Here is a 15,306-nt window from a genome sequence, read left to right as displayed (position 1 = left end):
GCAGCCAGCTGGATGGATGCTCAAGAAATACATAAATAAAATATCAAATTACAAATCTTATCAGCCATTTATGCCAAGCCACCCTGCTGACTTTAGCAGTTTAACCTTATTTTACCACGTTTCTTGGTCCAAATATAATTATACTGATAAAAGAAGGTTCTGTTTCTAAATCAGAGCAGAATTGGTTAAATACACTTGTTTATATTACGGCCTCATTCAATCAGGACTTGAGTTTAGCGGGGAGAGGAGAGGGGGAGCTCTGAGGGCTGGAAAGTTCTCTACCCTTTCTTACCAGGGTCACAGCGCTGGAGAATTAGGGTTATATTACTCCCGAACGCGGCACGCCCCGCTCCCGCGGCCCTCGCCCGTGCGGATCGGCTGGCGTGGGCGGGGGGGCCGGACAGGGGAGGGCAGAGCCGGCCCGGCCGGGACCCCGGGATCGGGCCCGCCGGGCACCGCCGGGCAGGCCAGGGAGAGGAAGAGATGGGATGGAAAAGGAAAGAAAGGCAGAGGAAAGTGCGGGGGGAGATGATCTCCCAGTGCCTGGCCTCTTGGCAGGCGCTTCTGTACGAAATTCAATCTCTATTTTTTATGAGAAATAAACTGTCTAAATAAATTTTATTAGGGGCAACCAATATATTTTCTGGTACTGCCCTTTGTTCCAGTTCTACGTGTGTGTAACAATCTAAAACCTATTTATTGAGGAAAAATCACTGGATCCGTCATAGAAAATCCTTTTACTTTGCTCTGAAGTGATTTCTGAAGACACTCGTGTCACTCTGAAGATTTTTGGCCATTGTGCTAAAGCCTTTCCTTGTTAAGAACTTCAGTTCCTATGATCATGTGGGGAATACCGTAAATTGTAACAGGGAATGGAGTTGACTGGCAGTTTTCTGGCTACACTGGGAAAATGGAAAGATGACGGGGAATAAAATCCTTGTAAATACATCTCCGACGCTGCCCAGGTGAATTCGGGCACTTGACAAAACAGGAGTGCACGAAAGCGGAATGTGATTAGGGTATTTTACATGTGCCCCATTGTCATTTTCTTTCTGACACGCGTAAGTGTCAGCCCAGTCCGCTCTTTTCTCTCCCACAGACTTCCTTCTCTGATTTCCCCCCTTCCCTTAAGACGATTGCGATCTGAAGTCTTGGAAGAAATGATTTAGTTTGTTTATACTGCTATAAAAATCAAGAGCAATAGAAAAGTCATAAAATGAAGCGCGCTATCAATCACACCACAACATTGTTATTCAGCAGTTACTAACAGAGATTGATAATCCTTTGATTTCATCCCATTGTTATTACTCTGATGTGTCTGCACATTAACTATTACACATTTATTTATCGACCTGAAACACACAACAACACGGAATAGATGCACACGCACGCCTTGCCACCCTGCCCACGGCCCGCTCGGCAGAACCCGACTGCAGGCACCTCGAGCGCCCGCACACTTGTGCCGATACATACAGCTAAAACTGAGCCCCAGACGCCCCGGCCAGCCCCTGACCGCTCGCCTCACCCCGGCCGGGGCAAGGACAGACTCCCGCGGCCGCGGAAGGCTGCGCGCCGCCCTCGCATCGCCGGCCCGTCTCCCCAGCGACTCCGCCGGCTCCGCTCCGCGGGTCCCGATGCCCAGCAGCGGGCCGGGGGCTCCTCCCGGCAATTTCCACCGCCGGATCTTCCCCTCCTGCCCTACAGCTGCACACAGAGAATAATTTTCAAAGGAAAAAGCACGGCAAATGTGCTATCTCCGCAGTCACCCATCCAGCCTGGGAAAAAAAAATAATCCCGAAACTCCCACCCCACCTCCATCTCCTTTTTCTCTCTCTGTCTCCGTCTAAATTGCGGCCCGCTCTGTGTCTCTGTCCCTGCTCTGAGCGGCCGTTCCCGAGCACCCAGGTTCTTCGCAACAGCCCGACGTCTCAAAAGCTGAATTGAATCAATGTAGCCTGAGCTGGGAGGAGGAAAAAAAAAGGCAGCAAAACTGCCCTAGAGATCGGTCGGCCGGTTCCTTTGTCTCCTTCAGTCTCTGCCGAAACCCCTGCACATCTGAGCTGCAAACAAAACCACTCTTGCATCTGTTCGCATGCAGTATTTACAATGTTTCGTGTAAGTCAATTGGATGGCGGAAAAAAAAAAAGCCATTGGCTCCGTATTATTTAACATAGACTTCACTGGGCTCGCTTTTTGGTGGAAGCTTTATTTGCACTAAATGAATAATCTTAATTGCATCACTTTTGAATTAAAAATCAATGTTAATCAAGTTGGAAGTAGTAAATATCAGTTTTCATTGTGTCCGGGTAGAGGGTATTTTTCTTGTTTTGCAAATAAAAATACAAGTCAAATAACTTTAAAAGGGCATTATGTTCTGCTACAAATACAATTGAAACGGATTGTTTAGGAGCGGATCAGAAATGGTACAGAATTTTGCACTTAATTTCCTCAGTTATCATTTACAATAAGAACCTCTTGGCTTGACAGCCAAGTCTAAACAGTAGTAAATTAGTACAAATTTATACTGATTTTACTCTAATAATCGTAATAAAAGCTTATAGATTTGGCACTAATTACATAAATGCCTAATGATCTTGAAAATTACTCTGGTTAGAAATATATTACTAATCTAAACTTTGTTGTTGGCTGGCTTTGAAAAATCAGAACATTAGAAATGGTTCGCTTCACTTCTGCAAAGCACTTTAAATTGTTCAAGTAGTTTAACATATTCAAGAGGAAAATAAAAAGCATTTAACTTTATTTACTGCTTTAAGTTGAGTTTGTAGACTAGCCGAACTTGGAAACTTTACCCGAAAAATAGGGCTTACGGGCGTTTAAATCCCGGGCAGGGAGGCAGAGCTCCCCGGGCGGCCGGGACTCACGGTGCTGGGCTCCCTTGCCCCTCGTTGCGCTCTGCCTCGGCACCGAGCGGGGCCGGGCCGAGGTGGCGAGCAGCCCCGGGGGCCAGGCGAGCCTGTGCAGCACGGCCCGCTGCGGGAACTCGGGCAAGTTTCTCTTTCCTCGACGCCCAGCAGCCGTCGGGGCTCTTGTGGGTGAGAGCTTGGCCGCAGTTTCCCCTGACTCTCCCGGTTCCCCGGGCAGCGCCGGACAGCAGGGCCGGCGCTGCCCGACCCCGGCCCCGTCTTCCCCGCTCACAGCCCTCGGTGGGCTCTGAGCTTGCGAGACCCTCGGGAGACTGATCGGGTCGGGTGAGAGGGTGCGCTCCGAGGAGGCATTAAAAACAATAAAAGCCGATAAATCAGGGGCGACCCGGAGCGGACGAGTGTGGCAAATGTGCATTTGGGAGAGAAGGAGAGAAGGAGAAGGCGGACGGCGGAGGCGAGCGGAGCAGGGTAAGGGAGCGCGGGCGCGGCGCGGGCCGGGCCAGGCCGGGGCGGCGGGAGGCCGGGGCGGCGGCAGCGGGCGGGCGGCGGGCGGGCGGAGCGGGGCGCTCCGGGCGCTGACATTTGCAGGCTGCCCTCCTGATTGGTCCCCGCGCCGAGCTGCTCACGGGTTCATTGAAGTGTTAAGCACCTCCCCGTCTCTCTAAAGGACATTATAATGCAAGAGACCCCCTTTTTAACCACACACCGAATTTTCTTTCATTTAGACGATCTATATATATATATATATATCTATCTATATATATATATATCTCATATCTTATATCTATTTTAAATAACTTAAGGCCGCTAAAATTTGGGGGGGAACAGCCTTCGCCCTGGAGCGGTGCGCGATGCTGTCTCACGCCGACCTCCTGGACGCCCGTCTCGGTGAGTTTCCCCCGGCACCCCCCCGCCCCGCGGCGGCTGCACCAGCGGCGGCGGCGAGCGGGGAGGAAGCCGGGGCAGGAAATTGACAATTTGTTCCTTATTTTACCTTAATGCGTTCTAAATGGGCTAATTCCTTTAAAAGTAATTGTACTGTATTAAAGTTTAATTTGATTTAACATAAAAAAGAAGAGAGTGAGACCTACCGAGTATGTAGATCTACAGCGAGTTGTGGATCATTTAATTTTTCTCTCCCCAGTTTTCATATACATACCTACACATTATTATTATGATGATGATTATTATTTTAGGGCAGATGAGCTCCATGGTGTTTACGGAGCTCTGTGTGGCCTTTTCTTGCTCTCCCGTTTGCTTTTCTCGCTGCTTCTTTTCCTTAAAAAAAAAAAAAGGGGGAGGGGGGAAGAAATATCAGTATCAGTATCTATCAATTTATGGTTATTCATGAGTTTGTTTAGAGAAGCGGAGGGAGGAGAGGGGCAAGATCGGCCAGACTGACGGAGGTCCCCGCGCATCTGTCGGGGAGGTAATGCTCCCGGCAACAGGGCGGGTAGAGCCTTATTTCTTTCTCCCAGTCTCTTTCTCTTACCAGCTCCGCTGGAAAACCCAAGTTGAACCCGTGAAAACTTGCTCTCCTCCTCTTCCCTTCCCTTGGTCTTGCAAAGGGAGGCCGGGCGGGGAGCTGGTTGTTTCAGCAGGAAGAGGAGCTGCTCGATGTAAAGTTTTCTCTCCTCCGCCCGTGTTGCGCCGGGCCAGGGTCTCTGCATGTCGTGGAGCCGAGCAGGGCTGCGGGTCTGGCGGGCGGCCGGCCGGGGGACGGCGGGGAGGAGGCGGTGGTTGGATGTCTCTCGCCAGTTCAGTGCACTGGAGAGGGGCTCTGATGCATCCACGCTCAGCTGCAGCCGAGTGATTGCCGCTCCTTTGCTTCCGCAGGGATGAAAGACGCGGCCGAGCTGCTGGGACACCGGGAGGCGGTGAAGTGTCGGCTGGGCGTAGGGGGCTCGGATCCGGGGGGCCACCCGGGAGACATGGCTCCCAACTCGGACACGGTGGAAGGGACCACCCTGCTGCCCGGGGAGGACATCACCACGGTGGGATCCAACCCCAGCTCCCTAGCCGTCAGCGCCAAAGACCCTGACAAGCAGCAAGGCCAGCAGGGCGGCCAGAACTCCAGCCAGGCCGGGCAGCAGCAGGGTCAGCAGAAGCAGAAGCGGCACCGCACTCGCTTCACGCCGGCGCAGCTCAACGAGCTGGAGAGGAGCTTCGCCAAGACTCACTACCCGGACATCTTCATGCGGGAGGAGCTGGCCCTGCGCATCGGTCTCACCGAGTCCCGGGTGCAGGTATGAAAAGCCGCCCCGAGCAGTGCCTGCCGGCCCTTCCCCGGTCTCACCGACGGCCGGCCGGCGGCGAGGCCAGGCACAGCGGGGAGGGGGGTGGGTGCCCCAAACCTCAGCCCGACGGCGGGATAAATAACTCACCCCTGAAAGCAACAGTTTGGTCAGAAAGCCTCAAAATCAGACATGCGTCGCTCCCCTTTCCGCCAAAGTGTCACCTTGGGGTATCCCCTTGTCCTCTACCCTGCCCTCCTGCACCGCGGTGATCCCGAGCGGGGCGCGGGCCGAGCTTCCCTCAGCTCCGCGACCCGACCCGCGGCTGGAAGGAGACCGGGCAGGAACAGCCCGAGAAGAACGGTCTCAGTTCTTGCAATAGCCCGGCGTTAAGAGTCGAGCCGAACCTCCCGGGAACGACTCCTTCTCCCCCGGAGCGGAGTCCGGCGGCGACCTCGGGGCCGCTGTCCAGGGTGCCGACGGCGACACGGCCGCGGCACCGCCGGGAAGGGGCGCCCGCCAGAGCCCACCGCCCTGAGAGCCGAGGTGGGGTGTGAGGGGAAGGCGTATCGGCTCGTGAAAAGGCATTTCGATAAAAGCCAGCTGTGCTTGGACTAGGAGTTTCACCATACTGGCTATTATAATGCCTGGGGACGGCGGGGTAGTGAGTAACTTCAACATCTAGGGTGCACTTTGTTCTCTAAAATACATATATATATATATGCATATGTACATAGATATATATATATATATATATATATACACGCACACAGGACAGTGGGAAACTATTTAGGCAAATAAATGTAAACGAAAATTAGTAAAGGGGAAGAAGGTTCAAAGCGTTAGACTGCCCAGACGCAGCTTTTTTTGTGTGTAAGGTTATTTTAGCGACTTTCTAGGCGAGCCCATTCCGAGGAATGAAAGCCTGCACAATAGAAGCACTTGTGGGATGCGCACCCCGGCTGAGTACAGTGCACCGGGACTGCCGCTGCTGAAGCACTTTAGCGCAGTCACTGTTCAAAATCCCTCTCGGCAAGCACAGGCTCCTCAGCTAAATAAAGACACGTCAAGAGAAATCCCTAAATGAACGTTTTATGAAGGAAAACAGGTTCCCTTCTTGAATGTGACAGAAAAAGCACGTCTGCTTTTAAAAACTAAAACAGTTTGACTCAGCCTATACAGAACTATAATTAGTTTAAATTAAAACAGAAATTAGATTCACAAATAAAATATAATTGGACAACTGACTCAATGAAAAAAAGAAAACGAGGTCTATTAAACTTTATTGGGTTTCCCAAAGGTTAATGATACCAATTTCAATATTAGGAGTGTGGTAAATGAAGTAAAATATAAAATGGAAATAGTTATTTTCTAACAGCACATCAAAGAAATTCGTAGGAAGAAAGACAAAGTGTTTTAATGGCCTTGGCATAATCTTAAACCAATGCTAATAGCTCGAGACTGCTGATAAAAACAGTTTAATAGAGTGTCAATTTAATTTTTTTTTACAATAATGTTCTGTAATTTAAAAAGTAATCAGATCAACATAACCTTCTTAATTAACACTTCAAAATGATTAACATTATGTAATCTAAGGCAAAAAAAATATTTAATATATTTACTTCACAATCCAATGTATCACTGATCACTTGATCAAATTTAAATTAAATAATAACTAGTCTATGTTCTTATATGAGTACTTTACAGTTTTCTCTACACTTAACAGATAGCCTACCCATTCCTTTCAGCACATAAGCTCCACACTGATTAAGGAATGCTCCAAGTGCTTAATTTATAGCGGCTGTATATGTTTTTAAGGGTTTTAGATGCTAGGATAAATCACCACTTTCCTCATTTTAGATCTGTATTTAATGTATATGATACATTTAAATAATTATTAAACTGGCTGATGCTTAAACGGGAGTCCAATTCCACATCTGATATTGCTCTGCTTTTCAAGCTGCTGTAATAAAACCATTCTTTTTATAGCATGCCATTATTAGAAACCAATTTCAGAATTATTTATAACCTGGAATGGCTTATTAAGCAGCAATGCGAGAATCATGCAAATTACGCGATCAAATGCAATATAATAAGCATAATCATTAGTCTCTAGCACGGATTAATTAACTTTCAATATTTTATTTACATAAAAACTAAATCAGTGAAATAACTTCTGCACAGTCAGGCTTGCCTTCCAATATTTTATATGAACAAAAATAATGTGCTGTAATTCCATTGACCGTGTCCCCCACAATGGTCCCGTCACCTGCCACATCTTAATAGGGGACAAGCTGAGAGTATTTTTTAGTTTTCTAATGGAATGAGAAATTGCATTTTCTTCCTCTCCCAGCACTATTAAAGTGTAATGAATTCGGCCCAGAGTTCACGGCTGGCTGATCGAAATGAACCTGAGATCTGAGCTTTAATACAGCTCTCCAGATTTCCTACCAAATCTTCACATTAATCATCTGCTGGATTCCAATGAGATCTTCATAAAGCTTTGGCTTCTAAAAAAAACCAAAACAACCAAACAAACAAACAAAAAAAAACCACCCCAACAATAAACCCAACCAAAACCGAAAGAAAGAAAGAAAAAGAAAATTTAAAAAACGAGAGGAAGAAAAACAAAAGTGATATTGTCTCAATATTGTCTCCCTTTTATCTCTATCACTTTCCCTCTCTCTCACCCGTTTATAGCTGGGGAATTAAATGGGCTATATATTTTAAAATACATTTACAGTATGTCTATATTACTGTAACAGCAGATATCATCAAGGTAGGTTTTTAGATTCCAACCTCCATTAGATTCTCACTGTTGTATTAATAATTTTCAGGGGCTAGTTGCATTTTAAAAGGAGTTCAAAGTTGCCAAATGCTCATGGTTAATATATTTCTAGAGTTGTCATGTGTGCATTTTCAAAATCTCCCCCAGGTTTTCCTTGCATTTTAATCTGTCATGCACCAGTTTTCAGCTGGAAACATTCACATTTTAAAAGCATATGCAGCGTAGCTATGAACTTAGGCGATCAGACCTGATGGAGATTCTTTACACCACCAGCAAACCATGAAACATAAAAAGATTTTGTAGCCGCAATTTGACTATTAACCCTAAAAGATAATTGAACGCGATTTTTCGATTATCTATATAATATTTAGCTCCCTCATGGCCGTTCATTCCCGCTAATGGGCGTCCACCTTTCTCAGTCCGCCTATGGAGCGGTGGAACCCGGCGGACCGGGGCACTGCGCTCCCTCGCATTTCAGGGGGTCGCGCTTTCTCCCGGCTCACCGCTCTCACGGTGGCTTTCGACCCAGCAAGCCATCCCTGCCACGGTGCCGCCACGGGCACCCACTCACCTAAACCGCCCCTGCTTTTGTTATTATAGGTTTGGTTTTGTTATGTTTTGGTTTTCTTTTAAACCCGAATTCGGGCGGTTTGGTGCGAGGGTTTTCTGGCCGGGCCCCGGTGGCGATGCGGCTGGCCCGGGGCAGGGCTCTCCCATGGCGGCTCGGGAGAGCGTCCACGCGAGGGCCAGAGCCGTGGGCTCTTCCCATTTTCTTTTACTTTTTCTCTCTCTCTTTTATTTATTTATATATATATATAAATTTTTTTTTTTCCCCCCTCTTTGGGAAGGCCATGGTCCTCTCCTGGAGTCTCCCGCCCAGGACGGACAAATTGACCGCTTTCGTTACAAAAAGTGTCAGCGGTTTCCTCCACCTGTGTCGGGGACGGGCGTGGGGCTGCGGGTGCCAAGAGCTACCGTGGCCGGTGGGGGCGAGGCTGGAGGGGGCGGCGGGAGCCGGGGCGGGGGTCCCGCCGGGGCCCCCGGCCGCGGGGGGTGGTGGTGGCTAACGGAGCGTGTCGCTGCCCGCCGCCCGCAGGTCTGGTTCCAGAACCGCCGCGCCAAGTGGAAGAAGCGCAAGAAGACCACGAACGTGTTCCGCGCCCCGGGCACGCTGCTGCCGACGCCGGGGCTGCCGCAGTTCCCCTCGGCCGCCGCCGCCGCCGCCGCCGCCATGGGGGACAGCCTGTGCTCCTTCCACGCCAACGACACGCGCTGGGCCGCCGCCGCCATGCCCGGCGTGTCGCAGCTGCCGCTGCCGCCGGCGCTGGGACGGCAGCAAGCCATGGCGCAGTCCCTGTCCCAGTGCAGCCTGGCGGCCGGCCCGCCGCCCAACTCCATGGGCCTCTCCAACAGCCTGGCGGGCTCCAACGGCGCCGGGCTGCAGTCCCACCTCTACCAGCCCGCCTTCCCCGGCATGGTGCCCGCCTCCCTGCCCGGCCCCAGCAACGTGACGGGCTCGCCCCAGCTCTGCAGCTCCCCGGACAGCAGCGACGTGTGGCGGGGAACCAGCATCGCCTCCCTCCGCCGCAAAGCACTAGAGCACACAGTCTCCATGAGTTTCACCTAATGGCCGGCGCCTCGCCCCGCGCCGCCCCCGCCGCCGCCGCCGCCGCCGCCTCGCCCCGCGTCCCCGCCTCGCCCCGCGCCCCCGCCTTCCCCCACCCGACTTACCAGGGAGTCGACTCAGGATCTGAAATCAGACACCAACAGACTGGTTTGTGGGCCGAGAAACACCCCCGATCCTCCCCAAGCCCCCTCCGCCCCCGCGCATCACCCGCTCGCCCCTGTGCCCCGAGGTCCGCCCCGCCCGGCGGCGGCAGGACTCGCGGCCGCCCCGAGCCCGGCTCTGCCTCCCTCCGTCGCCACGACCCGGCTCTCCCGCCGTCCGCCCGCCCGGCTTTGGCTTTGCAAAGAAATGCATTTTTTTTTTTTTTTTTTTCTTTCTGTTTTCATAATTTTTACGGTTTATTTAGGAGCGGCGACCTGCCGCCGGCTCCTTCCGCTGTGAGGGCGCCGTCGGGGGGCGGCCGGGCGGGTTCGCGATAAGGCACGGAGACCCCAGAGAGAATCAAATCCATTTTGATTAAGCATTGATGAGCGACAGCGAATGTGATGGGCTAAAAAGAAAAAAAAAAAAAATAAAAATTAAAAGCTTCTTTTTGTAAAAAACAAAGGGGATAAAAGGGGGAAAAAAAAAGCGCGCAAGAGCGCTTCCCTTTTTCGGATCTTTGATTTCGTGACAGTTGAGTTGCCGATCCTCCCTACCTTTATTTACGCATTTATTTACGTTCCTGCTGCTATTGTCCCTCCGCAGCGCCGGCGGAGGCGCCGCCGCGCCCCCCGCCCCGCCTGGCCCGGCTCGGCCCGGCCCGGCTCGGCCCCGCGGCCCGCCCGCCTGCATGTGCCGGTCACCCCGCCGCAGGGCAGGGCCGCTGGAGGAATGAACAAACGATGTGAAATAGGATGTTTTGTGTAGATAAAGCATTCTTGTTACATACTGGTCGATTCGTGATATGTTTTAACTTATTGTCTGTGCTTATTTATTGAATTTTGGGTTACTTAATAAATGTTTGAGCTAATATAAAACATATTACTTGACTTTTCCGGACACGTTTATATCAAGTTAATGTGAATGGATAAATAAAATCATTTTCAGTATGTGATATGAAGAATTATAGATTTTGATGTGGCGTGTGAGATATGAGAGGTGTCTTCAACTGCAGGCAAAAAAAAAAAAAAAAAAAAAGACAGGACTTCCTTCTGTGGTATTCACTGAGTCCTTTGTCACAAGTTTGGGGATAGTTTGCTTGCTTAACTTTGCATTGATGCCTTTCACTTGTCACAATTTTAATACTTCATGATTAATAAACTTTTGTTAATCTTTCTGTGTGGTTGGCCTTTAAACTGCGAGTAACAAGAAGTTCTGTGGCGAAGCAGGGCAGGGGCCAGGGATGAAGGAGACTGGGTCAGCGGGAGGCCAGGGCAGGCACACAGCGTAGGGATGATTTGTGTTTTTGGAATGTGAAACGAGGGCTTGGCTGCTGGCAAAGCGAGTCCCATGGAAGAGAGAACTCTCCCTTTACTCCAGTGCAAACTTTGATATGGTGGGAAAAAGAAATGCAGTACATTGCCAAGCATCATACGGCCAGGTTTGGGCTTCTTTCTTTGATTCTTCCCCCCTCACCCTTGCCTTTTATGCAATACACTGAGATCTCTTCTCCTTGTACATCAATTACACACCTCTTAATTACACACCTGAGAGTGCCCGACTCCATAGGCACCCGCAGAAGGGTCCTTGCCTGCTCCAAAGTGCATATTACGTATGCATATCTAATTTAAAAGAGAAATAAAAGCAGAATAAATTATTGGTCATCCAGACCACAAGTGAGTCCTCTGGGAATCACCTGAAGAAACAGCCCTATGCCCTTCTGCAGGAGTCTGCTCCTGCAGGTGCTGAAACGACCCAGGATGCTCCACTGAGGTAGTCTAGCATAGGCAAGACATTTCTCATACCACAGTCCATACCACAGGAACACTTGGGAAAGGAAGTCACCGTGTTCTGTCTCTCCTTCCAGCCCTGCTCTAGTCCCTAGCCTAGCCTTGGGCAGAGCAGCTGCCCCTCTGCAGCCAGGCTTAGCTCTGAGATTGAAATCCGTGATCAGTTTAGTTCAGCCATCGAAGATGTGGGCACGCAGGGTGCTTACGGAACAGAGCTGGTTAGAGCACCTCCAGCTTCCATAGCCAGCTGGTGACCCTGCATGGGCCAAGGGGATGTCCCTTGGTCTTCCCCCTGCCCCACAGTATGGCCTGCCAGGAGGGCAAAAGGTCTCCACTTACATGCAGAAGAGTGCAAATCTCACTCTACTCCTTCCAAATGTATGGAAGGTTGTTTACAAGCACATAATTTTTACAGCTGCTTTATATTGCTATAAGCAAGACAGCTTTATGATGTAGGAATGTCGTAAAGTGTGGTATGGAAGATCTTAAAAAAATATGTGCTTTTTAATGGTGGAGAAAAATGCTCTCTCTGGCTGGGGGCAGGGGATTGAGACACAACCTGTAAGATCCAACTCTTGACACTGAACGTTGCAGCTCTGTGAAAGGGGCCTTACAAAGATCCTTCAGCTTAATGCTCTCTCCTAAAACATCCATCATTTCCTCCATATTCTAATGCAACCATAGTTCTGGTTATGAGCAAAGCTTTTTGATCCTATACAACTTTGATACAAATTTGATTTGTTTCCATAGCAATAGATCCTTGTGGTTCTGAGTCCTGGAGATTTTTGAAATTATATGTACCCTTAGCACCTGCTGAAGCTTTGCAGCACAAACCACCTAAGCTGATGCTCTTCTGTGTTTAACATGGGTGGAAGGAAGGGGACCACAGGCTTCACTCACATATGCTACATGCTTTGTCTGAATTATTTTACTATAAAGTCTCAATCTTGCTGATGTTAAAAGATAAAAATTAAACAGCACAAACCAGTTCCATCTAACAACATGAACAGCTTCGCTTCATTCACATAAAGTGATCAAAATAAATGAGTGAATTCCATATAAATTGAGAGGGAATAGTTATGCTGAATAACAATTAGCCTATTACTGACTAAGTAGGTAACACCAGGCACTGGGGCTGTTACAAGCTGGGCTTATTTGCTTATATTAAGGTGCATTTTAGCTGCTCTACCCAGTGTGTAAGCAGACTGAGATTTATGTTCTTATGTATGGATTCATTTCCATGTCGGCACGTATTCAAGTAATTCTACTTCCCTCTAAACACAACATCACCCCTAATGCCTAAGGAATATACATAAAGATAATGTCACTGAACCTTTCATTTGCTCTCTTGATGAAATGCTTTGGCACTCTCTCTCTCCTCCCTTCCTCTGCTTAAATCCCCATGGAAGGCAGAATCTGCTCTTACCCGCTGCTGGAGATTGCAATCACTGAGCAATTACTAATAAGGGAAGAAAGTTTGTGCAAGGCAAGGGATCAGGAAACATTGCAGCATGGATTATATTATTGTACTAGCAGTAATGATCCTTGCTCTTAGAAATGAAAATGTGGTTTAATTTGTGTTGTGGTATTTAAATTTTCATTTTTCAGAATAAAAATCTCTGCACATGAAAATGTATCTTGCAGTAATGGAGGTATGGCAGTTAACCTGTCAGTTGAAAGTATGTAACCTTCCTTTTCTCCTTTTCATGACAAAGGTAATCTCATCTGAGGGCATTTATGTGAAGAAATAACAGCATGGCATGGTGAAACCACTGGCTCATTAATCCTGGCATCTACTTCCTGCAGGGCTTCTTGATTAGTTAGATTCATTCATCAGGTATTTCAGAGTTTTTGATTTCTCACCACTGGCTAGGTTCACTGAGTTCAGGCTAAATTGAGCCAGAAGCAATGTTTATTAGTAATTTTGTAATACAGACTACTCTAATAATTCAGTACAAATATTTCATCTGAAATATATCCATTCACTCTAACAACTAATGCAGTTTGCAGCTGTGTTCAGAGAGAACTGAGAGAACATGGTGATTTGGCATGTATTTTCTAAATTATTAACATGAGAGCTAAGAACAAAATCTTCTTCGTTTCCAGCGATGGAGTTAAGATTCCGTTCATTCTAAAGCAAGGTCATCTCTGGCAGGGAGATGACCACCTCTTACCTGCTGTTAAGGCTGAGCTCAGGGTGACTGGTCTGGGGAGCATGCCCATTCAGCACAGAGATGAAAGGGAGAACAAAGGAATTTTAGTTTTTCCCTCATATGTGTTATAAACATAGGTAAAATCCAAATGCCACAGAAGCGAATGTGAGCAGAATCCTCGGAAATTAGCAACCTGTAAAGTCACAGGTATGTCTCAGCTGTTTGGTAGCTGAAATAGAGTTGCTGCTTGGACAGTAAGGACCCTTTTCCTGCAGCCTTTAGAGCCCATACTGACCTGGCAGTGAATTCAGCAGATGCACGTGTGAACATTTGCAGGGTTGGTCAAAATTGTTCTGCCACTCAGCTTTCTCACAGTGAATAACTGTCATTTCTGAAAGATTTAAGAGGACCACACATGACTCACTTTCTTGTGTCTGACCACACCTCATGCCACACCAGCTCATCCAGCCATGGAGGAGGTAAGACCTGGGGCCTGACAGCCAGGTCTCAGGCTTTGACTTCATGAATGAATGTGACCTACCCAAAATTTATTGGACAGCTGATAGCCATGTCTTAACTCAGAGACGCAGATGTAGAACCCACTGGCTCCTTTTAAACATCATGGACCAATCATTACCCACACTCTGATGGAACTGGGAAAGAAAAACAAGTGGTTGTGCTGGTGGAAGGGCACAGTAGGTACAACAGTTTTAATTTTTCACCTGATTGTAACATGAATAGGAGTAAGAGTCAGAGGGGATGGTCTTGCCTCAGCAAGAGTGAAAGGGTCTTGCCTGGGATGTGGCAGGGGATGCTGCTTGATTAACAAGCATCCTTGTATTTAAGCTGTTCTTGAGGGGCTTTATGAACAATCATGTAAGGCCTTCTGTGAGATTTACTTCTACTCCTCAGAGAAAAACTGCTAGGAGGATGTCTCCCTTCCCATGCTTTTCAAAGCTGGGGCTCATGCACGGATGAGTGTCTTTGTCTTCCACCTGGGATGTTGTACAATGGTATGGGTGGGAGGCCGCCTCTCTTACTTGCCAATAAATTGTGTCTGTTTCAGCTTCTCCCATGACTGTCTTTGAGGCTCAGGAGTGCTACTGCACCTTTATGTTGCATCATTCATCAATGCTGATGCTTAAACACATTTTTCTGAGCTAAAATTATGCTTTTAGAGGTGCTGAAATCTGCCAGAGGAGAATCTCTCCCGAGGAGCAAGGAATACAGAGGCATTTGTGCAGAATTTGCCTTTGAGGTTATATAATAATTCTGCAGAGATCCTCACCCTCCTTCGAAGGTCGAGAGGGAAAATGCAGAATATGCTTAATACACTGTCTCTGAGGGTGACGTTCTCTCCTGACCCCCATAGACAGTTTGTGCCTTGGAGTATGAAGTTTGATTAGCCTTTTCTCTCAGCACGGGAAGCATCATGGTAGTGATCCAAAAAGTGCTTTGGGAAAAAACAAACTATGGACTTTCTTTCACTGACCTCCTGCTACAGTGAATTTCATAAGCTGACAATGCACCCTGTAAGGACACATTTCTTTTTTACTAGTTTCAATTTATTGCCCTTTAATATAATTTAAGTGGCAGCTATGATTCCCTGTGGCTCCTTTACAAGCTTTTAAGGTTTATTTTTTTGCTAACTTTTTAAAGAGCATTTCTGAGTGGTTCCAAGCATCTTC

At 48.3% G+C, this 15,306-nt stretch overlaps 1 protein-coding gene across 1 annotated transcript; it reads left to right on the top strand.

Annotated features, from left to right (window-relative positions):
• Positions 1-3,736: 3,736 nt before the first annotated feature.
• Positions 3,737-9,534, top strand: OTP (orthopedia homeobox). The gene is made up of 3 exons (XM_086869227.1): positions 3,737-3,773; positions 4,722-5,131; positions 9,004-9,534. Exons 1-3 carry the CDS (start codon positions 3,737-3,739, stop codon positions 9,532-9,534), a joined length of 978 nt encoding a protein of 325 aa, XP_086725353.1.
• The last annotated feature ends 5,772 nt before the right edge of the window (positions 9,535-15,306 follow it).

Source organism: Cyanistes caeruleus, chromosome Z, assembly GCF_971803275.1.
Source record: "Cyanistes caeruleus chromosome Z, bCyaCae1.hap1.1, whole genome shotgun sequence".
NCBI lineage: Eukaryota > Metazoa > Chordata > Aves > Passeriformes > Paridae > Cyanistes > Cyanistes caeruleus.
This window is presented reverse-complemented; position numbering and strand designations above follow the sequence as displayed.

Coding starts and splice junctions, on each gene's coding strand:
- OTP (XM_086869227.1), top strand. CDS start 3,737: ATGCTGTCTCACGCCGACCTCCTGGACGCCCGTCTCG. Junction 3,774..4,721: donor CCTCCTGGACGCCCGTCTCG/GTGAGTTTCCCC, acceptor TTGCTTCCGCAG/GGATGAAAGACGCGGCCGAG. Junction 5,132..9,003: donor TCACCGAGTCCCGGGTGCAG/GTATGAAAAGCC, acceptor CGCCGCCCGCAG/GTCTGGTTCCAGAACCGCCG.